At 36.6% G+C, this 26,578-nt stretch overlaps 1 protein-coding gene across 2 annotated transcripts in view; it reads left to right on the forward strand.

The window, feature by feature from the left end:
- LOC121735219 overlaps positions 1 to 26,578 on the forward strand; it is a 48,531-nt gene that overhangs the window by 3,326 nt on the left and 18,627 nt on the right. For both annotated transcript variants that reach the window (XM_042125958.1, XM_042125957.1), the window contains exons 2-9: positions 7,251 to 7,381; positions 14,192 to 14,281; positions 14,829 to 14,993; positions 16,226 to 16,330; positions 23,328 to 23,457; positions 24,773 to 24,944; positions 26,239 to 26,351; positions 26,427 to 26,560. In XM_042125958.1, the coding sequence (XP_041981892.1) occupies positions 7,251 to 7,381; positions 14,192 to 14,281; positions 14,829 to 14,993; positions 16,226 to 16,330; positions 23,328 to 23,457; positions 24,773 to 24,944; positions 26,239 to 26,351; positions 26,427 to 26,560 (1,040 nt within the window). The remainder of the gene's footprint in view (positions 1 to 7,250; positions 7,382 to 14,191; positions 14,282 to 14,828; positions 14,994 to 16,225; positions 16,331 to 23,327; positions 23,458 to 24,772; positions 24,945 to 26,238; positions 26,352 to 26,426; positions 26,561 to 26,578) is intronic.

Consider the following 26,578-nt stretch of genomic DNA (forward strand, 5'->3'; position numbering starts at 1 on the left):
GCCAATAGATCTCAGGAAGAGTCATATTTTTCAGTTTATCGATTATCGATAAAACACGAATAAAAAGACATAGAAAGACAAAGACTAGCTAGATCGATTTATCGCCCCCGAAACCCCCTATATACTAAATTTCATGAAAATCGTTGGAGCCGATTCCGAGATTCTAATTATATATTTATATTATATACTTATACAAGAATTGCTCGTTTAAAGATATAAGATTTTGCTTGGCTCCTTCTACGTTTCATGTCTTTGGTGGGATTTCATAATAATTATAGTTTGTTGAAGTAAGAAAGTTACCAAACTTCTTTGTTTCGTAGACTTTACCTACTTGTCAGACAATCAGGTGATGAGCTTGCATTGTCCTAAGTCTAAACAAACTTGGAAATAACATGTTTCCAAGTGGTTTCCAACGTGGACATCGAACCCATGACCTCCGCTATAGTCACAGCCATAGATAATGCAATCTATGTATTAATACGCGAGCGAAAAACTTTGTATCCCTTTTGACGAAAAATGCGGAAACATAGGTGAATGAAATTTTGCACAGTTATAGTTTATATGGTGAAGGAGTGCATCGAGCTAATATTATTTTGAAATTATGCTTTTATCATATTATATTTCTTTAACAAATAAAACATTACACACACTACAACACACACACTGGGAGATTTTGATTGACCAGCCTATACACACGAATTGCACTCTTTTATTTATGGTTGAAGTCTGTTGTCAAATTGAAAATAGATTAATTTTTATTGAATCTTAACTGAAAATTATATCGTTTTCGGCATCCGAACTGCCCCGGGGCAGTGTGGGCCGATAGGATACGGAAACAGCCGAAATTTTAATAAACTACGTAAGTATTGCACTAGTATTCGGATGTGTCCGTATCCTGTTGGCCCACCCTGCCCCGGGGCAGTGCAGATGCCGAAAACGCTATTAGACAATTATTACACGGTCAGTCTGTCATCATTTGACTTTATTAATCTCAGACTGTCGCAGGAATTACTTATGTCTTAAAAATAATATTTTGACAAAATAATATCAATAGAAAAACGTTGTTTGAATCTTTTAATTTAATTTTTTGTTTGAGGTCGAATTTCAATTTCAAAATTGGGCGATCTCTATCTATAAGTATCTATAATATAATACTTATATAAAACTCAATGGTGACTGACTGACTGATTGACATAGTGATCTATCACTGGACGGATCGGGCTGAAATTTGGCAAGTAGGTAGATGTTATGAAGTAGGCATCCGCTAGGAAAGAAAGTATTTTAATAAATTCATACGCCAAGGGGTTCAAATAGGGGATGAAAGTTTGTATATAATATTACTTCTTAACGCGAGCGAAGCCGCGGGCAAAAGCTCGTTTATTATATTATAGAGATTAGAGGGTCACAGCCACGCTCTAAAGTTTAAAGTCTAAATTCTAAACCACTGGACCACCTGTCTGAGGTATAATGTGCAAGTGACATAGTATTACAAACTAGATGGCGCTAAGCGCAGCCTACATCGCGCTATTGTTTACATCAATCATGTCCATATAGGCAACTTTTTGCGTCTACATTTTATCATCCGTTATAATTCCTAATTAGGACTTTATTTCTTATTTTTGGAGCAGTGCTAGTTCTAAGCGCCTGCGTAATTCTCATGAAGCTAATCTTAATAATCTTCATTTCCTCAGCCATGCTTTATAAATTATAATAGTGATGTGCCAACTCGGAAAAAACAAAACTCGTTCGGGTCGAACTCGAGTTAATTCATAACTGGATGGACAATTGGACAAGTGAATGCTTACTCAAAGTATCTCCATGCCAAATTTCAGCACAATTAGTTCAGCGGTTTGAGCGTGAAGAGGTAACAGACAGACAAACAGACATACCGACAGACAGACACGTCAAACTTATACACCCCTCTTTTTTGTCGGGGGTTAAAAAAGAGCATAAATATTATGTTTGTTATATTATCATAATTTATTTTATTTTAATTGGACTATTAGCTTTTAAAGCGACAGAAATCCATATCCATACTAATATTATAAATACGAAAGTGTGTCTGTCCGTCTGTCTGTCTGTCTGTCTGTTACCTCTTCACGCTCAAACCGCTGAACCAATTTTGCTGAAATTTGGCATGGAGATACTTTGAGTCCCGGGAAAGGACATAGGATACTTTTTATCCCGGAAAATGTACGGTTCCTACGCGATAAACGAATTTTGGCGCAACGGAGTTGCGGGCGTTATCTAGTACATAATAATTATTTTGTGTTTTCAACTATTTAGCTATTGCGGTTCTCGAGATCCTGGTGAGTGGTGAGTGTTGAGTGGTGACAGTCGGACGCGGACGGACATCGACAGCTATTAATAATAGGGTCCCCTTTTCATCGTTTGGGCAAGGAAACCTAAACTGAAAAATAAAATATAATACTTACTTACTTCATTAAATAAAAGAAAATATTTTTATGTTTGTGGTTTTGCATTGAACATTAAGACGTATGAGTTTCGACTGCATAATATACATATTTTGTTTTACGTACAAAAGGCTTCAAGTTAGTTACGTACAATGATATTCTATGTTACTAACGTAACTAGATTGGAAGTTTACGGTAGCAACGCGTTGCCACTTCGAAGATGCCTGCAGGTATATCTCACATACAACGAATATATGACTTGACATTGTCTTTTGAACAAAAAAGTGGTTACGCATTTCTGAGAATCTTTTGTAAGACATTGCTACTCTAGTATTTTAGAAACTCATTGGTTACGTACGTAATGAAATGTTATTATTAGCTCAATGGTTGAGTGTGTGGCGGCTCAAGCCGGGGGTTGCAGATTCGATCCCCGCCGACGGAACACTGAAAACTTTTTGCAATCGTAATATTGCATAGTTAAGCAATAGTACCCGGATGACCGAGCTTTGCTCGGTATAGCAAATACTCATTGACTTCGTGTTACTTAACAACGCCATCTACTGGAATAGCTTTAGCTGTAATTGTTGTGTTGTTAAAGCAATTAGTTGCTCACAAAATAGTATTATTATTCGCCAATAGATTTCAGGAAGAGTGATATTTTTCAGTTTATCGATTATCGATAAAACACGAATAAAAAGACATTTTTCAAAAATGATTCCTAGCTAGATCGATTTATCGCCCCCGAAACCGCCTATATACTAAATTTCATGAAAATCGTTGGAGCCGATTCCGAGATTCTAATTATATTATGTTATATTATATACTTATACAAGAATTGCTCGTTTAAAGATATAAGATTTTGCTTGGCTCCTTCTACGTTTCATGTCTTTGGTGAGATTTCATAATAATTATAGTTTGTTGAAGTAAGAAAGTTTCCAAACCTCTTTGTTTCGTAGACTTTACCTACTTGTCAGACAATCAGGTGATGAGCTTGCATTGTCCTAAGCCTAAACAAACTTGGAAATAACATGTTTCCAAGTGGTTTCCAACGTGGACATCGAACCCATGACCTCCGCTATAGTCACAGCCATAGATAATGCAATCTATGTATTAATACACGAGCGAAAAACTTTGTATACCTTTTGACGAAAAATGCGGAAACATAGGTGATTGAAATTTTGTACAGATACAGTTTATATGGTGAAGGAGTGCATCGAGCTAATATTATTTTGAAATTATGCTTTTATCATATTATATTTCTTTAACAAATAAAACATTACACACACTACAACACACTCTAGGAGATTTTGATTGACCAGCCTATACACACGAATTGCACTCTTTTATTTATGGTTGAAGTCTGTTGTCAAATTGAAAATAGATTAATTTTTATTGAATCTTAACTGAAAATTATATCGTTTTCGGCATCCGAACTGCCCCGGGGCAGTGTGGGCCGATAGGATACGGATACAGCCGAAATTTTAATTAAGAACATAAACTACGTAAGTATTGCACTAGTATTCGGATGTGTCCGTATCCTGTTGGCCCACCCTGCCCCGGGGCAGTGCAGATGCCGAAAACGCTATTAGACAATTATTACACGGTCAGTCTGTCATCATTTGACTTTATTAATCTCAGACTGTCGCAGGAATTACTTATGTCTAAAAAATATTTTGACAAAATAATATCAATAGAAAAACGTTGTTTGAATCTTATAATTTAATTTTAGGGTTCCGTACCTCAAAAGGAAAAAACGGAACCCTTATAGGATCACTTTGTTGTCCGTCTGTCCGTCCGTCCGTCTGTCAAGACCCTTTTTCTCAGGAACGCGTGGAGGTATGAAGCTGAAATTTATATCAATTACTCAGGTCTACTGTCCCTTGAAGCTGTGAAAAAATCAAACTTCTAAGCCAACGCAATCAAAAGATACAGCCGTTTATGCCGCAAATTTTCGACACTTGCAAGGGAATCAAAACCTACAGGGTGCTTCCCGTGAACTCAGAATCTTGAAATTTGGTACGAAGCAACGTCTTATAGCATAGATAAAGGAAAAATTACGAAAACCATAAATTTTTAGTTACATCACATAATATATTTTTTTTTAATAATTTTAAACTTACTACCCATTTCCTCATAAACGCGTAGAGGTATTAAATTGAAATTCATACCAAATACTCAGGTCTATAATACCTTTAAGCTGTAACAAAATCAAACTTCTATGTCAACGCAATCAAAAGAAACAGCAATTTAAGCTGCATATTTTGAAACTCGCAAGTACTCGCAAGGGAATCAAAACCTAAAGGGTACTTCCAGTCGACCTAGAATCTTGAAATTTGGCATGAAGCAACGTTTTATAGCACACATAAAGGAAAAATTCCGAAAACCTTAAATTTTTAGTTACATTACAAAATATATATTTTTTAATAAATATAAACTTATTACTTTTTTCCTCATGAACGCGTAGAGCTATCAAGTTGAAATTCATATCAAATACTTAGATCTAATTGCCGTTAACCCGTGAAAAAAAAAAATTCTAAGTCAACGCAAAAACGCAAAACGCAAAAGTACAACCATTGATATTTTTGAACCAGATTTCTAAATAGTGACTAAAAAACTTAGTAAATAAATAACTTTAATAAAAGAACTTTCGCAAGTCTGCTGCAAGGCTAGTATAAGTGTTTCAGTTATATTATAGATAAATGATATGTGTTAATATAAAATAAAGGATTACTTAAACGATAAAGATATCTTTGTCTTAAATTTATGCTCCTCCATCTTTCCCCATTGTAATGTTATGAATTTCATTTTGCAATAAAAATACCATAGTTATGACTCGATTGTCGTAATGAACGAACTTTGTAAACCTTGCAGGTTTGTACGGAACCCTCGGTGCGCGAGTCCGACTCGCACTTGGCCGGTTTTTTTTTTATTTGAGGTCGAATTTCAATTTCAAAATTGGGCGATCTCTATCTATATCTATAGTATAATACTTATATAAAACTCAACGGTGACTGACTGACTGATTGACATAGTGATCTATCAACGCACAGCCGAAACCACTGGACGGATCGGGCTGAAATTTGGCATGCAGAAGTCTGATAGATGTTATGAATTAGGCATCCGCTAAGAAAGAAAGGATTTTAATAAATTCATACCCCAAGGGGTTCAAATAGGGGATGAAAGTTTGTATATAATAATACTTCTCAACGCGAGCGAAGCCGCGGGCAAAAGCTCGTTTATTATATTATAGAGATTAGAGGGTCACAGCCACGCTCTAAAGTTTAAAGTCTAAATTCTAAACCACTGGACCGCCTGTCTGAGGTATAATGTGCAAGTGACATATTATTACAAACTAGATGGCGCTAAGCGCAGCCTACATCGCGCTATTGGTTACATCAATCATGTCCATATAGGCAACTTTATGCGTCTACATTTTATCATCTGTTATAATTCCTAAATAGGATTTTTTTCTAATTTTTGGAGCAGCGCTAGTTCTAAGCGCCTGCGTAATTCTCATGAAGATCTTGATAATCTTCATTTTATTAGCCATGCTTTATAATAGTGATGTGCCAACTCGGAAAAAACAAAACTCGTTCGGATCGAACTCGAGTTAATTCATAACTGGATGGACAACTGAATGCTTTTTTGAATTTTCACGCCGGTTTTCTGTGAGAATGTGGTATTTCTCCGGTCGAGCCGGCCCATTCGTGCCGAAGCATGGCTCTCCCACGTATATTCGGCTATTTATTTTGCTATTGGGCTAATTTTAGTCTTAAAATATTCGTAGAAGTCCAGGGAAGGTGACACGAAGTTCACCGGGACAGCTAGTAGTTTAAATTTAAAGGTACAACCGTACCATACTTTTCTCGAAGCGATTCGCGGCTATTTCACACACCTTTTATAATATTATGTTCGATATTAACGTCTAAAAGGTTTTGTAGAGGTGCACGCAAATTAATTGTTATAAATTATAAAAAATAATAATAGTTAAAGTAGCATAATTTAGTAAGTAAACGACAAAATACGTCGCTAATTAATTATATTTTATTTAGAGGTATAACATGACTAAATTTCACTTTTTATTTGCAAAGTATTTGTTACAAGTTTTTCTCCGGAAGTATAATATTTTTTTTGCCGGCATACTTTGACTTCTACGACTGAATTATAGTATGAATTCTTCTAGGATTAATTAATAATGCAGTGTTTTTTTTACTTCCCAATAGCGTAATCTAGTCTCCAGAAATTCCCAACTTACACTAATCCCCAGAAATTTCATACCTCAGTTCGACTTCTATGACTAAATTAAGTAAGAGGACGAATTCTTCTAGGATTAAATGAAACACAAATCTAGGATTAAATAAAAACTTTCTCACAAATTAAGACGTGAGTGGAAGAACACGATAAGTAACATTTTGTAACATAATATGGACATATTTTACATATTTTTTTTCTTTTATTGATTACTACTTGTAACCTATCTACTTCATCGCCTGGCTATTATTATTGGCTACATATAAAATACACAGTTTTATTCCAAATCATTTTCCGACCCTATAGGTGAAGCCAAACGAGCGTAATTTGTGAGTAGTGAGTCGCAGAATTTCTGCCGCGTAAATATCTTTTCATATAAATCATGACTCATAAAATTACGCTTGTGTGAATCAAACAGGACTTTTGTATGAAACGGAATGCAGCAGAATTCTGCCGAACTGAAATTCTGCGACTCACAACTCACAAATTACGTTTGGCTTCGCCCTAAAGTCTCAATTTATGCAAAAATGCCAATTTTTCAGTGATTGTGTTCTTCCACTCACTTCTTCAAATATTCCACCGCAGGAGTTCCGGGAGCAGTACTGCATCAACACCAAACAGCTGGACCTGCTGGAGCTGGAGAAGTCCAAGAAGGAGCGATTCCTCGGCTGCCTCTCACAGTACCACATCGAGAGCCCCTGCTCCAGAACTAATAGGTGAGTTCATGTCGTCAATGTAAAGGTACAACAAGGTTTAGATTGGGTTAGTAATGCGTGTGGCCGCCTGTGGGGGGATTCCTGTGTTAGCCAGATCCAGGACATCCCTTCGTATACGGCTGAAGGCAAACCGCCATACCACTGAACCGATTTTGATGAAGTTTGGTACGGAGATACTTTGAGTTCTAGAAAAGAACAAAGGATACTTTTTGTCTCGGAGAAATTTACGGTTCCCGCGCGAAAAAATAATTTTGGCTCAACAGAGTTGCATGCGTCATATAGTTTATTAATAATTACTCGTATAACTAGAACGTCTCTAGATGAGCATTTTTTATTACTAAGGAGGTAAATATACTTAACAAAACCAATAAAAGACCTTGCCTGAGCACACTCATGTGAATATCAGAGTAAGGTCGTGGAGTTGGCAGAGTGCCTGATGGCCTTCCAATTCCGATCCTCCAGCTGACTCTAACGAGCTAAGCTAAAAAAACATTGCAGATAGCATAACACTTTATATTGATTTGCTTACTGGTTATTGGTACTAGTAGAGGAGGGGAGGGTGCTATTTTTGTAGTCACTCGAGCGTCATGGAGACTTAGTAGGTTTTGTACATTAGATAAAACTGGTTAAGAGCGTTTTTTTATTTTAGTGGTTTGTTCAGAAACTGCAGCCATTTTAAAGTTTTGAAAAAGAAAATATATTCATAAAATTGCTTATTTAACTCAGTTATAAATATATTTTAGACAGCAAGGACTAAATCATTTAGTTTAGTGCAAAATAAAATATCTACGAAGCTTAGTTAGGAAAATATGAAGCTTTACTTTTTTATATTTTAAACTGTACCTACAGGCTTACCAAACCTTCGAATCGTCAGTGCTTTAGATGGAAGCTTCTTTGGGGTATACTAAACATCCAGTATCTTAATCTGACACAGATCCGATGACATTTCAGTGTAAAAAAAATATTTCACCCACAACATGAGAAATCTGATTTCTATACCATTATAACTAGACACATGTCGGAAGCCTATACCAGCTTAATCTGACACGCTGGAGCTACTCCCGAAATCCCCTCTTCCCCTCCCCAACTATTACTAAACGAGCTAAGCTAAAAATTTACAAAACTACGAGCTAAGTTTTAAAAAACGTGGCTGATAGCTTAATGCCTTTAGTCAGTTAAGTTTCTTATCTGGTTACTGGTTATTATTAGTGAGTCTACTAATGATATCCATACTATACTAATTAATGATATCTACGAGTTTAAAATTTTAACTTTCTCACTGGAAGGTCTGTCTGTAACACCTTCACGTTTAAGTGACACGGAGATTCCGGAGTGGTGTGGGCGCTCCCCCACGGAATCTCCGTGGGGGAGCGCCCACGGAGATTCCGTATTTTCCGTTATTAGAGTCTTATTAACTCATAATTTGAAAGCTACAAAATTATAATAAAAATACAGCAATAAACTTCAATCAAAATTCCTTTCTCCGTTATTAGTTTCCCATTTTTGTTTATTACTAGAGATTGCCCAATGGTCGAAATTCGACCTTAGTTTCAACGACATTAGGACTACTACCTATATTTTGTAAAAAATATTGACTTTATCTTTTTTTTTCAACTCTTGTCTCTGGGACCACGGAATATATAACACAACAGGAAAGGGCATATGGGCGTGGCCCGCGTGCCATAGTTATGTCTAGCTGGACATAACTTAACTAGTATGCAAAAGGAAATTCGTGAGTACAGATTTAAATCTCACTTTCGTTGACGTAAGGTGTAAAATTGCGTACAACTTCAAGTCTTATCATATTTAGCTGTTAAGCGCCATCTAGCGTTGAATAACTGAACTCGGTAGTCAGAGCTGGTATTGCTAAATTTAAATTCTTCTTTATTTCAAAAGGGTTAGGGTTGTTTTTACGACATTGTATTTAAAAAAGAAATCTCTTTGTGATTGGTTATTTCTTTTGTGTGCGTAAAATGTTACTGTGTGAGTTTGGCGACAGCAGTTTCAATGAAACTTACTTGCTATGCCCCTTCCTTTAGTGTTATATATTCCGTGTCTGGGACTTATCTGAACTCAGACTGGCCGTGTAAGCATTGTCTAATAGTATCTTAGATTCAATAAAAAAAACTATAATCCATTTTCAATTTGTCAACTTGTTGTCAACAGACTTCAACCATAATTAATAAAAGAGTATAGTATAATTCGTATGTATAGGCTTGTCACTCAAAAATCTGTCATTTCTCATGTGTGTGTGTTTTAGTGTGTGTAATGTTTTATTTGTTAAAAAAATGTGTGACAAAAGCATAATTTCAAAATAATTTTAGTTCGATGCACTCGTTCACCATATAAACTATAACTGTGCAAAATTTCATGCACCTACGTTACGTATTTTTCGTAAGAAGGGTTACAAAGTTTTTCGTTCGCGTATTCATATTATGATACTTACTCATGATATCAGCTTGCAAAGTAACACCAATTTATTTAAATTCAAGCATTCGTTCAGCATTTCTCTAGTATTTACAAATTACGTTTATTTGAAACACACGCCAATAGATCCTCAATTTCATTAACTACATATTTGCCGTTTACATTTTTTAGGTCAATTTCAACTAAGATAAGTAAAGAAAATAGGATTTTGGTGCGATCTCGGCAACGCAACAAATGTATAATGGTCAAGGTCGTTTGCTTAAGGGATGGCCTTAAGTTTGCGCTGATTTTGATAGCATTCAGCAAGCATAATATTATCCTTTTTAGTTCCAGGAAAATAATTATTTGCGTTTCCTGAGAGGTAAACAATTTACAGCGAAAATAATCGAGTCCAGCGTTTTCAACCTGTTTTTATCTCTGGCGAACCCTCACCGAGGCTTGCGACCCAGAGATCCCATAGATTGAAAAAGACTGATCTCATCATCATCAGATCAGCCTATAGTCGTCCACTGCTGGACATAGGCCTCTCTAAATGAACGCCAAGATGACCGATCTCCTGCTACTCGCATCCAACATGGGCCTGCAACTAAGCGGAGATAAGCGTTCGTCCGTTGTACGTCGCCAGGATCGCCGATCGTTGTAGGTCGCCAGGATCGCCGATCGTTGTAGGTCGCCATAGATTGAAGAATACTGATCTAGTCAACAATATATAATAATGAATACAGCCCTAGCCATTTAATCATAATATTTTACACCAGGTTTCGGCGTCAGGTTGTAACGAAATCTCGAAATATTAAATCACGCTCATTAGTTATTTAGAACCTATCCTAAATCGTCGATGCCAGTAGATTTATTAGCTGTTCATGATAATAAATGATCTATTATAATATTATAGGTATTACAACTTATATAATAGAGACGTTGGTCCGCCATTTTGTAACCCCTGGTGGGTTACAAAATGGCGGACCGCGGTCTGCATCCGGACCGCCGCGCCGACCCATTGTGTGCGGACCAAGCATATTCGAAGATAAACTTCGTTAAAAACAAATTTCGGTCTCAAATTACTGAAGAACATCTCCAGGATTTAATGTCAATAGCTTGCACCAATTTCACTCCAAACAAGGAACAAAAATTGTCACTTTTCAATTCATTGATATGTTAATATTAAGAGCCCATATGACCCTAACTTGACTACATACTTTAACCTAGATCGCAAAATCTGTAAGGTCTAGAAAACTGATTTTTTGACACAAGTAACTTCAGTTCATAAAGATTAAATGCTCAAGACGAAAACACGATTACTCAAAAAATGCTCGATAGTTTCTTTTTTACAAAAAACCTTGTTTTAGACACATTTTTGCTTGGATCTTCGAAGTTTGCTGTCTTTTCTTTAATATTTTTTAATCACTTTTCAAAGCTCAAAACACTTTTTTCATAATCATTATAGTTCGTCTTTTATTCAAGTAAAACTAACTCGGCGATGATCCCGCGCCTTCCTTTTTCACCTGGCATATGAAAGACGGGCGTGAGTGTGAAGAGAGAAGGACGATGTTTGATATTTAGAGTCAGGTGAGCTCTTAAATAAATACCTTTGTAATTTCCGTAATTACCTTTGTTTATTAAATATTTTTAACCGACTTCAAAAAAGGAGCTTATTTATAAAATACGTGGACCGCGAAGGTCATTTCATTTCTTAAACAAATTGGTGACCCCTGCAGCTCTATACCATATAATCGTCCTATACCATATCGACAAATACACTACACACTACATTAACCTTTAACATCACGGGCGGGGTCTTTAAGGGTCTTTAAGACCCCACGCGCTGTTTTTTGACGGTATTTTTTTTAAATTGGCAAGCTACGATCGCAAATTTTCAGCTAATCTCAATGCAACGCGAGCTCTTTCAACGAGGTCTTCGTAATCTATGATAATATTTGTGTGATAAGATGTGTTCCAAATTTGAATACCATTTGCCAGTAAATAGCTATGTCCACATTATGCGCTTTCGTCTTCAATTTTCGTCATTACTCATTTTCTTTAATTCAACTTGAATGCGTCAACGAACGCAACGCCAACATTGTCATTTTTGATGTTTTGGATACGGTCAGAGGGCATGCGTCTCGGGCATGCCTCACGTTCGCTGTTGACTGCGCTATAACGCATGCCCTTGACGAACAGAAAAAGGCACAGTGTGGACAAAGCTAATGTTGTATAATGTGCCAGCCCTACACTGAAGACAACATACAAAGCCTCATTTAAGGTATAAGAATCGGGCCCCTGTGGACTATGACTATTGTTTTGGAAATAAAATTATAGAACTGTATTATGTAATTTCTTTCTAGTGTTAACTTCACCTTTGTTATTTGCTACCAACAACAACAACAACAACAACCAAATTAAGCAACGAATATTATTCTGTTTCTGTCAAGTTAAGTAATTATATTGTCGTCACTTGTCAGTGTTACAATATCAATGACTAGATGTTCCGCGCGGCTTCGCCCGCGTAATTTAGGAATGTAACGGAAACCGTACATTTTTCCGCAAAAAAGAAACCTATGTCCTTTCACGTGGTCTATTCTTCATGTATGCCAAATAAAATAACATTAAAATTGCTCCAGAAAATAAGCAATTTTAAATAATTTCCTCCGTTTTTTCCACATTTTCCTCTATTTCTTCGCTCCTATTAGTCTTAGCGTAATAAAATATTATATATATCCTTGCTCGATAAATGGGCTATCTAACACTGAAAGAATTTTTCAAATCGGACCAGTAGTTCCTGAGATTAGCGCGTTCAAACAAACTAACAAACTCTTCCGCTTTATAATATTAGTACCTACAGATACGTCAGATCTTCCTAATTAGTATCTTGATATTCAAGCTTCAAGTGTTTCTATACAAGGGTTCTAAGAGATTAGCGTGCTCGTGAGCCTAAGGATAATTGTACGTGAGATGTTCTCAAAATTACGTCATGACAAAGTGAGCACACTCAGCCTAAATCCTCAATTTAAAAGTGTCGCATCTGAGGCTAAGGCTTAGTCTAAGCTTAGATCAAATTTATGTTTGAGATAAACGTTGATCTTGACACAAATTGGATTTAAAGTACATCGTATCACAATAAATAATGTTTGCCCTTGTTTGTTTGAGAAATAATGTTTTTTCAAGGACACGTCCGATAAAAGTGTCTTCAATGATCAATCTGTAAGGTCTTATATTATGCCTTCGATTTTAAATCGATTCTTAGACTTTTAGGTACTACTAGTAGAGCTTTAATTGAAAGATCGAGATATATAGTAGATCGAGGATAACTGGGATCTTATAGGGGTCAGTTGCGATTCGCGAGTGGAGCAAGCCTCTATAACCCTATAATTGACTCTGTGATAAATACCTATAGTTCTGTGCTAAGACTGGTCGTTAGGGTAAGATAATATTATTGATTTACCTCATCGGTATACGAAGCTACAAAATACCAAAAATCCAAAAGTGCTACGAATCTCGTAATGTCTGAGACTTAAACAAAATATCTTTCATTCCGTTCAGCGTGAATACTAAATTAAGGTTTTATAATATAAAATAATATATATAAATAAGTTACAGATTAACAAAAAAAACCAATCATTTTGTCCCTAAATTCTATCAGTACCTCACTAGACTAATAGAACCACTGTTCTACTCACAGAATATGCCTATATTCATAGAAGAAGTGTAGTTGGGTCACCTAATACATTTTTATAGACCCCCGTTAATGACTTGTGGACCCCCATTTTTTCCCACGCAATCGTAGACCCCTGTCGGGCTCTCGTGGACCCCCGAGGGTCCACCTGGATCACTTTGGGAATCAATGTTTTAGAGCATCATTTCTATCCGATATAAATGTGTCCTGTTGTTTCAGAGCATCATTTCTATCCGATATAAATGTGTCCTGTTGCTTCAGAGCATCATTTCTATCCGATATAAATGTGTCCTGTTGTTTCAGAGCATCATTTCTATCCGATATAAATGTGTACTATTGTTTCAGAGCATCATTTCTATCCGATATAAATGTGTACTATTGTTTCAGAGCATCATTTCTATCCGATATAAATGTGTACTATTGTTTCAGAGCATCATTTCTATCCGATATATATGTGTCCTGTTTCAGAGCATCATTTCTATCCGATATAAATGTGTCCTGTTTCAGAGCATCATTTCTATCCGATATAAATGTGTACTATTGTTTCAGAGCATCATTCTATCCGATATAAATGTGTACTATTGTTTCAGAGCATCATTTTTATCCGATATATATGTGTCCTGTTTCAGAGCATCATTTCTATCCGATATAAAAGTGTCCTGTTTCAGAGCATCATTTCTATACGATATAAATGTGTCCTGTTGTTTCAGAGCATCATTTCTATCCGTGTGTGTCCGTCGTCGAGTGCCCTCGGATGAGAATCTCAACACCGATTATGCGCCCATACAGCGTTATCCAAGGTATGGAAATGTTTTTGCGACTATTTCATTGAGATTTCACTCTAAATTGCTGCAGGTTTGTAAAGTTGTAGTATGAGTAAATGTAAATTGCTTTGTAATATTTCCAAGAGTATCGGGAAAGTTAGTTTTAGTGAGTAAAGTTTTCAACTTCTATATTTAAAAAGTGCTTGAATAAGAATACGTAGTTACTGAATAAGAGAAAACGTACTGAAAACTGAGAATAATAAAAACTAGAAAACAATAAGTATCCAATAATCCATCTATGAGTCTTAAGTTCTTCTTTTGAAATACAATACATTATAATAATTATTTTTGAAACTTTTATTTTCAACTCTTCATTTCTTTCTCCACGGAACTCTCTTTCATCTTTAGGCAGTTGTTAAATATTAGCATACGAGTACCTAAACTACTATAATGTGTAGGCGACAGAAATGAAGTCGATTAAAAAGATAATATGGCCAAAAGGTCCATAGACGACTCATACTATTGAAATAATAAACTACCATGGTCCAATTCCTACCATGGTCTTATCAAAACCCGTCGTCAGGTTCGGGCAGCCTGCCCCGGTGCCTGCCGAGGTGTGTGCGCATGACGCAGACCTGGAATGCTCCTACTTCCGCCGGCGGCCACGCAGCGTGTGCGCCCAGCCTGACCCCAAACGCTACACCTGGATGCCAGAGGATGAAGACTTCACCCGGATGGAGTGGCCACAGTGAGTGATGCGATTTCCGCATTCGTTTTTCGTATTCTGAAATCCGAATGCATAGAATCAGAAGAGAATACAGTAAATTCGCTTTTTTCCGAACGGAGCGTATTCTGCTGGTGTGTTTCAAACGTGTGCTGCGTTCGCGCGTAAAAAAAACGAACGTTTGCGCTAGACTCATGGGATTCCGAATATGGAAATCGAATATGGAAAACGTGAGTATGCGGCCAGTCTAAAGCTGCCAAATAGTATTTCTCTAAATACCCAGATATAGCTGAGGCACGCATGTGTAGACGGGTATTTCACTTATGAGTACACCATACTACAATTTACCTAAATTAACTTTTACCGTACCAAAATTACCGTAGAAAGTTATAAGAACAGCTTACAGCAGATCAAAGTTTGAATTCACTTTTAACTGTTTAAACAAGATGCCTGAAACTCCAGTTGAGTGTCTGATATAAAATTAATACAATAACTTCAGATAAACAGTAATTAGATCTCGGTAAGTACATAATTCATTATTTCATAAAGTTAACAACACCTCCGTATAATTGCGTCGGAAAACAATATCGAAATCGCTTTATTCCGAACAAACTAATTGTTTGAAACATGATCGAACCCTTTGCCAATTTGGGTCAGCAATAAATATTAAATGGTTTCCTAAAGCTACAAAGCTATGGGATAAAATTCTTTCTTTAGAATAAATAAGCAAGTAGAATCAAAGTAAAACTAAGTACCTAGTTTAAGTAGAATCCAAGTAACAGAAGACGTCATAATATTATAGGTTACGAATATTCGAGTGTATTCCGCTACAGAGGCAAAAGTTTCATATTATCAAAAAACCGTGTTGTTTGTTTGAGATTGTTTTTCTCTCCCAAAATGCCCACCATTCTTAATTTCATGGAGATACTTACAGCCATAGCCCAGAAACTCAATGTATATAAATATACAAGATTGTCCCCATCAAAATATGAAATTATTGTCATAAAAATTGTCTTCTAAAAACTTATATACACTTATCCAGATGATAATATTTCGTCCGATAAGCAAGAAAGTTTTAAGTTAATTTAAGAAGTAATTAATTAATCTGCAACTCCTCTCTGACGTTATTACCTACTTGATAAGTTATAACTTCTAAAACAGGGAGGCATACGTCAAAGATATCTTCACTCTGACGTTGCTAACTCCTAAATCAGGGATACACCAAAATAAGTAATAAATGGACGTAACTTTTTCAGATCGGTAATAGAAGATAACGCGGGGTGGCCGCAAACTTATAACGTAGACCAGATCGCCTCCGTTAGCAGGGGTGGCTCCCTGCCTAGACCCCCTTCTATCATACCGTGAGTATACTGTTTATAATAATATATTGTGTAAATTGAAATTTTGTTAATAAGTGTGTGTTTTGTAACTGTATGTTTGCAGAGGTTTCTGAGGTCTTTCTAAAAGTATATTTTTGATCGAATTTGATCCGTATCAAATTCGCTCAAAAAATAGTTTTGAAAAGACCTCTTTAGACATTTAGATTTTAACTACCGTTAGTTTAAATGCATTGGGCTCATTGAAACATTAAACGATACCTTTTATCTCGACAAAATTACAGAACTGCTTTTAGCGAATACTATAACACTTAAGTACTTTAGTTTTTATGTCGAATAAGACGTACAATAATTTACCATAAGAATAAACTAATAATAATAATAATTTATTACCCACCACAATTATAATACAGTACATTAAAACAGGGTTACAATTAGAAATTCATGCAAAATTAATGTAAAAATAAACTTAATTTAAACACATCAAGTCTCAACTTAATAGCCTTAGCACTTTGTTAAGATATAATATAATTAAGTACTTTTTACAATTTAAATGATTGTCCTGTAGACCCCAAACTAGGCGAAGCCTGTATCTTGGTGGTCTTTATTTTACAGTAATTAATTTCACCCAGGAATTAGACGCGCTTTGCGGCGGAAAGGACAAATCCACTTAGTATTGGTCTAGTATACTTAATGGTTTTTTTCTTTTTTTTTAATTATTTTTATTTTATTCATTACACATCTATATTATAGAATAAAAGAATACGACCGAAGAAACTCAGGAAAATGTGGGAAAAACGTGGGAAATATTAGAAATTATGAACTACTGGAGAAATTTTTATGGCAATATTTGGCACAGATATAGAGTAAACCAAGTGAAGGGAGTAGGGACATAAGAGCTATTTTTTATGGGAAAATGTACGGTTTCCGTAAAATTCCTAATTTACGCGGGCGAAGCCGCGCGGGACATCTAATACTAAATATACTTTTAGGCTACATTTAATAGGCTCGTAGTTTATAGTCGAAGATCCAGGGGCGTCCAGTATATAATTTAAATATTCTACAAATAAAGTTCAGGTTACAAAAAGGCTGTGGTCTAGACTTTAAACTCTAAACTATCCTTGACGATATCATTAGAACTTTTAACACGATACTGGTGCCTAACAGGGCGCTTAAATACCTGAGAACCACTTTTAAAGATCGTCAAGTAAAAATAATGGGATGCTACTAAAATTTGTTATAAATTACAATAAGTAGTTTTAAAGGTTTTTTATATCAAGAGGGACAAAATATCTCCTAAAGTAAGCTTAAGAGTCCGGGTGCCATCGAAATTCTCATACAAACGTAGTACCAAGATCATTTCCCATACGAGACACTGCAAAATATTTACATACCAAAAATATTACCGATTACAATACATACTAAATTGTAATCGTTCATATTTTTGGTATGTAAATATTTTGCAGTGAAGCTTTGTACAGGAACCTAGGTAATTACTATCTTAAGCTGAATAATAATTCAAACATGGTAAATATTATTCTCTTATGGGCAATGATCTTGGTATTACGTTTGTATGAGAATTCCGATGGCACCCGGACTCTTAAGGGCCTTATTGCTCCTACTCAGTACAATGGCAAGATAGTGCCCTCGGCCGCGTGTCTACAGGGTGTAACAAAAATAAGTGATAATACTTTAGGGTGTGTACGTGTTCCTTATAGAGAGTTCACTGTGAAAGTGGCAGCGCTGAAAGACCAAAATTTTTTTTCACTTTTGTATGGGGAAACTCGTGACGCTCGGGCCCTTGCCCATACAAAAGTGAAAAAAAATAATTCATCTTTCAGCACTGCTACTTTCACAGTGAACTCTCTACAAGGAACACGTACACACCCTAAAGTATTATCACTTATTTTTGTTACACACTGTATACATACCGAATATCGGTACGTATAAGCACATTACCGAGTGATAGACCAACACAATAAACATACCGAGTGCTCGGCCAAGGCACAGTATTACAATGATAATAATAGCTCCCACAACGTTTTCGGTGACGGTGGCCGGTTTCATTGAAACCAGGCCAGCTACGCAGGAGTAATTTTATAGTGCCCAAGTGTGTGCGCAGTACACAAGAGCGCTCTCTATTCTTTACTCTCATAACACAGTGGGACGGAAGACCGACACGACCGGCGAGAGATCAGGCGCAGGACCGACTTTTTACATGCCCATTCGACGCATGGATCATCTTACTTGTCAGACAATCGGATGCTTCCGTGGTATAGAGCGCGGCTTTTAACTCGGAGGTGGTAGGTTCGATTCCCGCGTTGGAAACATGTTATTTCCAAGTTTGGTTAGGACCTCAGAACAGGGAAATAAGGTTAGGACAATGCAGGCTGATCACCTGATTGTCTGACAGGTAAGGTGATCCATGCGTCGGATGGGCATGTAAAAAGTCGGTCCTGCGCCTGATCACTTGCCGGTCGTGTCGGTCTTCCGTCCCACTGGGTTATGAGAGTAAAGGAATAGAGAGTGCTCTTGTGTACTGCGCACACACTTGGGTACTATAAGAGTACTCCTGCGTAGCTGGCCTGGTTTCAATGAAACCGGCCACCGTCACCGAAACCGGTGTGGGAGCATTATTATCCCTAGCCAAGGGCACCCCTTGGTCCCACCACTGTCTCGCCACAGCTCTACTAGCTAGGTGTAAACAGGCCCTAAGAGGGAGGGAAAAAATAAAAATGATGATTTCAAGTTCATGAAAAGTACTTTAACTAAATCACCATTTACGAAATAAAATTCAGTCGCGATGTTTGTGCATAATGTTATTGCTGCGATTTACTTGACAATAAAAAGTAATGAAGCGTGTATGAACCATAAAGTTAATATACCTAGCGGAATAGAGCAACAATCTTGAGCTGTCAATCGAAACCGAAATTGGTTTACATCTGTGTGTAAAAATATGTGTACGTATACACTGACACAAGCATAATTGAACATGATTTCTATGAGATTTAATTGTCAACGTGCTGCACGTGCTAACTGGATGTCAAAAAAAGAGTGCTGCTGTCATGTATCACACGTCTCTTTTTACCACGCAGTGTTACTGATAGTGACATCTCTCTTGCTCAGGCCTTTGTTTCTCTATTCCACTAGGTATATTAACTTTATGGTATGAACCAAAATACGTGTGGAAATGTCAACCTACCTAAGGGAAGGGAACGAGGGTTCACTGGGCATTTCTTAAGGGCACTCGTTTTTTTTTAGCATAATGTCACCAATGGGGCTCGGATTAAAAATACAAAATTGAATATATTACTCGTAAAATACTTGGGAAACGTTTACGTTAGATATTCAAGATTTTTAGTAACTTCATCTGGAAAATCTTTTGTATTTGAGGTTTGGAGGAGAAATATTTTTTCCCCAAGCCTGGTGATAGCAATTAATTATCATAATATTGTCACAGTATTTCTTGTCCTTGGCTAAGAGGTCTATTGAAATATCTTATTGTTTGAATAGGAACAATCAATAGTTAGAAATTAACTAAATAGCCGATTGTCGCTCTAAACTAACGAGGTTTTTAAAGACACAGAAAATATAGCTAGAAAAATAAAACAATGCTTGTCGTTGTATTTATTGGAAAAGAAAAGTTTTCAATTTTCTACGATAACAATTCAGGAGCGGTTCTTCATCCGAGACATTTCCTGAGCGGCACGTTCGATAGCACACTTTATTGGAAACGAAGAACTAAACAAATATATCGATTCTTGTCACTGGATAACTGATAATACTTTAGGGTGTGTACTGTGTATGGGTCCTATACAAGGTGTAACAAAAACGAGTGATAATACTTTAGGGTGTGTATGTGTTCCTTATAGAGAGTTCACTGTGAAAGTAGCAGCGCTGAAAGATGGCTGAAATACCAAAACATTTTTTCACTTTTGTATGAGCAAGCGCCCGAGTCCCGAACGTCACGAGTTTCCTCATTTTTTTTTTTTTAAAGAAGGCAGGTCACTGTAGCCCTGACGTCACTGCGACCCATATTATCACTTGTTTTTGTTACACCCTGTATATGGAGTTAACTGTGAAAGTAGCAGCGCCGAAAACTACATTTTTATGGAAAAAATCATGACGGAGGCGCTTACCCATACAAATCAAAAAAAAAAATGCGCTGCCACCTTTACAGTGAACTCTATAGAAGGGACTCATACACACCCTAAAGTATTATCACTTACTTAGTTTAGTTACATTCTGTATATCTAGAAGAATCGATTTTTATGATGATGCCTCTTTGCATAAGTATAGCATTTTATTTCATTACATTTACATTTACACATCCAACGCTTTTAACTTATATCTGTTACGCTGTTTAATCACTTTAACTTATATTTTGAACTAAAACGGAAATTGAACTCTTTTAATTCCAAGAACTGTAAAAATTTGTGCTAAAGCCAAATTATATAAAATGTTTAAGTGTCGAATTCAGAGACATATTTTAATGATAATTATTAAACTTCAATCTAACGAAGAGTTTGACAGGTAATGATAGTAAAAAAGTAATTAATGTTTGTCTCTGAATGCGGACTTTACAGGTTACTAAAATATAATACGTAGTAAAAACGTTGTATAAAATATATCATACGACGATATGCCATTATTCACAATATTTATTATCCGTCGAAACACTATTGCGTATAATTAATTTACTTGCTTACTTAGCAAGGGTTCGCACTAAATACTCGTTTCCACTTGCCCCTATGGGAAACCCAGCATGCTAATAACTCTACGAATAATAAAATAACTATATTTATTATTTATGGTGTTTGTTAAGTGTTAACTAGTAAATGCGTTTGATGGCGCTAACAAGTCGACCCAAGCCTTGACACAAAATGGGCTATGATGAACGATTACAGGAATTCGAAAGTGTTCATCATTAATTAGGTTGATTTTGGTGTGGCTCTGGCTCACTGAATGTCGGTGCCAAGTGCCAACACCGAAATATACGATATATCGGCACTGAATTATTCAAAGCATTTTCCTAGAATTTCATATATGTCTGGCCATCAGCGCCGACGGTGCGTGTACGGTTGGTGTAATGACCGGTTTACGAAATGACGTTACAATTCAGATATCCAAATTGCAGTGCTGTTGTTTGTTTCAAGTAGCAATCCAACACAAGATTGTATTCCTGCATCAGAATAATGTAAACCTGCTATAAGAGTTATAAGATTTAGGCGTCAGTCTTGAAATCAGCGGGCAGCGGGGCGGGAGCGGTAGCGGTGGCGGCGCGGGAAGAACGTCTAGTACGCCGCGCGCCGCACGCCGCGTCGCTGTTTTCAGACCAGTTCCATAATAATATTATAAATCTGTACATTCGAACGCGGTGCTCCCGCGCCGCTGCCCGCAGATTTGGAGATTGAAGCCTAAAATTTGCCGTACAGGCGTTGATTGCGCTTGTCCCATCAATCCCCTATATAATAAAATAAGCCCGTTAATCATGTTCTTGTGTTCTAGCTGCCCCGCCCACACCCCGATACCCCCGCCGCCCCCGCCACCGCCCCTCACCATACCGCCGCACAGGTAAATACATCCTTAAGAGGGCGACTAACCCAAAAATCAAACATCGTCCTTCTCTCTTCACACTCACGCCCGTCTTTCATATGCCAGGTGAAAAAGAACGACGCGGATTCATCGCCAAGTTAGTTTTTTCTCAATAACTCAATAAATATACAACATTTTAAAAATTCGCTAGGTCGATCTCTCAATGATAGAATTTTATACAATGTGTTAAAATATTAACTTAGTTCAATGCACGGTTACGGCAATAAATGAAAAATTCGTGAAAATTAGATGCATCTTTGTGATTTTTTTCTATCGAGAAAATTTTAAGATATCGTATTTTTGCTCAGATCGAATTCTCGGAAATATAATGTACTATCTAATTTTAGAAAATGAAACAATTCGAGGCTTATTTTCAAGTATAAAAATGAATTATAAAATCGACACTTTAGGGTTAGTCGCCCCCTTAATATAGTATATACAGCTTGATAAAGCATGAAAAAGCCTTCAACAAAATCCTAGCCAGTTCAGCAAAATTGTAGGATGGATTATAGGATGCACTTAGTCTTTTACCCCTTTACTGTTCATACCCAAATATTGTCTTCCTCTAACAATACAGTTGTATAAGAGGCAGAATTCATCCAATTACATCATCCAAGAGCAAGATAGGAAAGAGATTAAGTGCTTGTTCAGACTTCAGACACAGCGGGAACCGCGAGGTTTGGACTCAAGCAGTCTAATCGCCCGCAGCTTATTAACAAAAAAATATATCCATAGCCGAACATATAACCTCTTTTTGGAACCTTTTTAGAAGTCAGTTAAAAGGCGATGTATTACAGCGTTCACACTTAAGAGGATACACCAGGGGCTAAAGAAATAAAAAAAAAGTACGTGTAATATCTATAGCTGTCTCCCTTACCTCAAGTCTATACCACAGAACGCGATAAAGACAACTGCAGAAAATCAACGATTCGTTGTCCCCTGATTCCTTCTCCAAAACTTAACCGATTTAAGTACTTTTTTCATTAAAGATTAAAGCAAGCCTTGAGCTGTGTTTCTATGTTTTGCTTTTTTTGTATAATCTAGCCAAATCTGTTTTCTGGACGTTTGAACACAGCGGAAAATCTTGCCATTTTTTTGGGTTTTTGAACGTTCATATCTTATTTAATAATTAAATTATGAAAAAAAAAGAATACATAGGGACATTGTATTAGTGGCCGTTGATATTCAGGTAAAAAATTATAACTCTACTAGCATTATCCAGGGAGGAAACAGGGGAGAACGTTTGTATGGAAAAAAGGGCGGTGTGGACTCCTCTTAACCGCTCTTTTTCAGCGCGGGAAACGCGCGGATCCCGCTGTGTCTGAACAAGCACTAAACGTTTAGAAATTTCGTCGCTTTCTTTGCCCATCAGTACGCGTATCCTCATCAGATGCCTCAATAACTTATTACACTTACGCTTATACAGAACGAAGCACGTCTCATTCGCCCGGTCGCACACTTTGACGACTTTCGACGACTCTGTCATGCCAGCCGCAGTCGGCGGCAGCAGGTTCCGGCGAGACTGCGAGCGACTGATCGACGGACGACTAGTTAAGGTTGGTGTGTTTTGTAGTGTAACCAGCTGCTTAACACCCGTATAAACACCTGACACTAAGGGTTCAGTCGTATACCGTATTGTAGCTGTAATAGTTGATATTCCAGGCAAGCTCGTGATGTTACGGATGAAACATAATATAATTAAATAAACCATGTTGTAGTAATAGTTATAAAAGTTGATGTGTGCAAGTCTACTAATTTGTAAGTTGGACAAATTCGAAGGTAGAGTCCGCCAAAAATACCAGTGGGATCTCATTCTATAAAGAGCAGTCGCAGAGATAAACATTTTCATAGAATTCCCTTTCGAATACGTAGTTGTCGTATTTTCTTAGAGTCATGGTAAAACTGTTTAAAAGTTTATCTATTTAGAATATCACGTTACGAATTTCTAACTCCTAAGTAATAAAAAAAAATATATAATATATATATATTTTTAAGTAAGGAACTTATTCTTAAAACCTCGCTTAAAACCATCTAGTTTTTAGAAGAAATAGAAAGGCATATTTCTTATCTAACGAACATAAAAATGGGGTTTGTGTAAAAAATCTCTCAAGTCTAGCTGGGCGCGAGGTTAGTGCATTGAGAACTTTTATCAAATGAATTAAAGTGCGCTTTGAAGATATTATCTTTGAAGAAGTTTCTCTGTAATGAAACTGAATGCTTCTTCTAATTAAAGAAGAAAAGCATTTTGTTAAATAAGGTTCTCGATAACTTTTATCAAAGGAATTTAAAAATATAATCTGTTTTATTTATAACTTATAAAAACTATAAGTTTACTAAGTTATATAATTATGTACAACCTATACTTGAATCATTTGAGACAATACAGATATGAAACACAGAAAATTGGAACGAAGTTCCGTATCGCGCGTTGCGAAAGGGGGCCAGACGGAAAAAGTTGTAATGACATGACACAAAAGCTAGAGCAAAAATGCTATAGTTGTAAGCCATGTGGTAGCGCGTGTTTCTCTCTCTCTGTCTCTCTCTTTCTCTCTCTTTTTTTATAACTTCGTTCCATCCGGGTGTCCCTTGACACCTCTAATTTTTTTATGCTACTACAGATGAGCAGATTAAAAACTCAACCAAGTAGCTCCATTATTGATCGCCCTAGATGTTGGCAATGACATCGTACAAGTAATGGAAAAGAAAAACGTACAATTTTCGCAGTAAAACAATAGGAATAGCATCTGACAATCGGTCTCCATGACCTTATGGTCAATTCCGTAACACCAAAAACGCCCTAAGGATAAAAGATGAATTTCTAGCAATATAACACATATGTGGAAGTATTCGAGATTTACCTTGACGTTTCAGCCGGAGAACAAACCGTACGCAACACTGCCAGTGATGTTCCAGCCGTTCCCGCCATACCCGCCGTACATACCGGCGCAGCCGACGCCGATCCACTACCCGCCGATGACGCCGATACCCACCCACGCGCCGGCGCCGCAGAGGCAAGCCGAAACGCCCAAAGTTGTAGTGCTAGGTGGGTAGCTAAACTATGGTAGAAATCAACTATAGTAGAAATAATAATGAGTCTAACGGCCGTTCCCAATATTCAATCTATCTCTCGTTTGACATACAACCGATCGCAGCTAACATTGAATTGACATAAAATATATGCTACGAATAATAAAAACTAAATATATGTCTCTAATGTCTAATGTGAGCTATTCCTCTCTAGTAGGGCAAAACCAGAGATAGATCAAATATTTGACACGGCCGTAAAAGAAACACAGAACTTAATCCACTTGGACCAGATTAAGACTGAAACACTCAATGTTATGATGCTAGGTGAAAATTATACTTCAATGTAAATAAACACAATAGTATAGATAGATAATAATGTGAATCTAGAAATAAGAATCAACACACTTACGGCCGTTCCCAATATTTGATCTATCTCTGGTTTTGCCCTACTAGAGATAGGAATAGCTCACAATTGACATAAAATATATGTCTCTAATGTCTAATGTGAGCTATTCCTCTCTAGTAGGGCAAAACCAGAGATAGATCAAATATTTGACACGGCCGTAAAAGAAACACAGAACTTAATCCACTTGGACCAGATTAAGACTGAAACACTCAATGTTATGATGCTAGGTGAAAATTATACTTCAATGTAAATAAACACAATAGTATAGATAGATAATAATGTGAATCTAGAAATAAGAATCAACACACTTACGGCCGTTCCCAATATTTGATCTATCTCTGGTTTTGCCCTACTAGAGATAGGAATAGCTCACAATTGACATAAAATATATGTCTCTAATGTCTAATGTGAGCTATTCCTATCTCTAGTAGGGCAAAACCAGAGATAGATCAAATATTGGGAGCGGCCGTTAATCCATAAGAACCAGAGATAGGCTGAAACGTTAAATAAAAAAATATGATATCTTATATATAAAAATGGATTTTCAAATGTGTTAGTCGCGCTAAAACTCGAAAATGGCTGAACGGATTGGGCTGATTTTAGTCTTAAAACATTCGTAGAAGTCCAGGGAAGGTTTTAAAGTGATACGAAGTTCACCGGGACAGCTAGTAATTTTAATAAATGTTGATGGTATATGATAATAAAACTAACAGACGTTTTAAAAATGGCTGATATACGAGTATAAAATAATAAATTAATGAGACTCTCAACTAAAAAGTCATCCCAACCCAACAACCTGAAAGATTCATTTAATATTATGTTAATGACGGCAACGCTATATTACGCTCGGATAAATTTACATAATTACGAAATACATACTTAGTAATTCAATTTATAATTCCAGATTCAATTAAGAAGGGAGTTATGAGGACACAAGCTACACAGACTGAAGTATGTTTAGGAAGAAAACCTTTGCCGCCTAACTATTTATCTTTAAGTCCTCGAACTATTAAAAGGGTAAGTGATTTTACTAATTTTTTAAAGTTATTTCTTTTCTCCATAAGAAAATTAACGTCCAATTTTACCTTCTAGGTAAAAATGGTGGCTGCTGGCGTTCAGACTAATGGTTATACTGTAGGAACTCGTAGGTTAACAAAATCGTTTTCTGAAGTTGGAGGTGAAAGGTTAGCTGATTCACAAAGTGAAATCACTGCTACAGTTGATAGGTAAGTTACATTCTTCGT

The sequence above is a fragment of the Aricia agestis genome, chromosome 17 (assembly GCF_905147365.1).
Source record: "Aricia agestis chromosome 17, ilAriAges1.1, whole genome shotgun sequence".
NCBI lineage: Eukaryota > Metazoa > Arthropoda > Insecta > Lepidoptera > Lycaenidae > Aricia > Aricia agestis.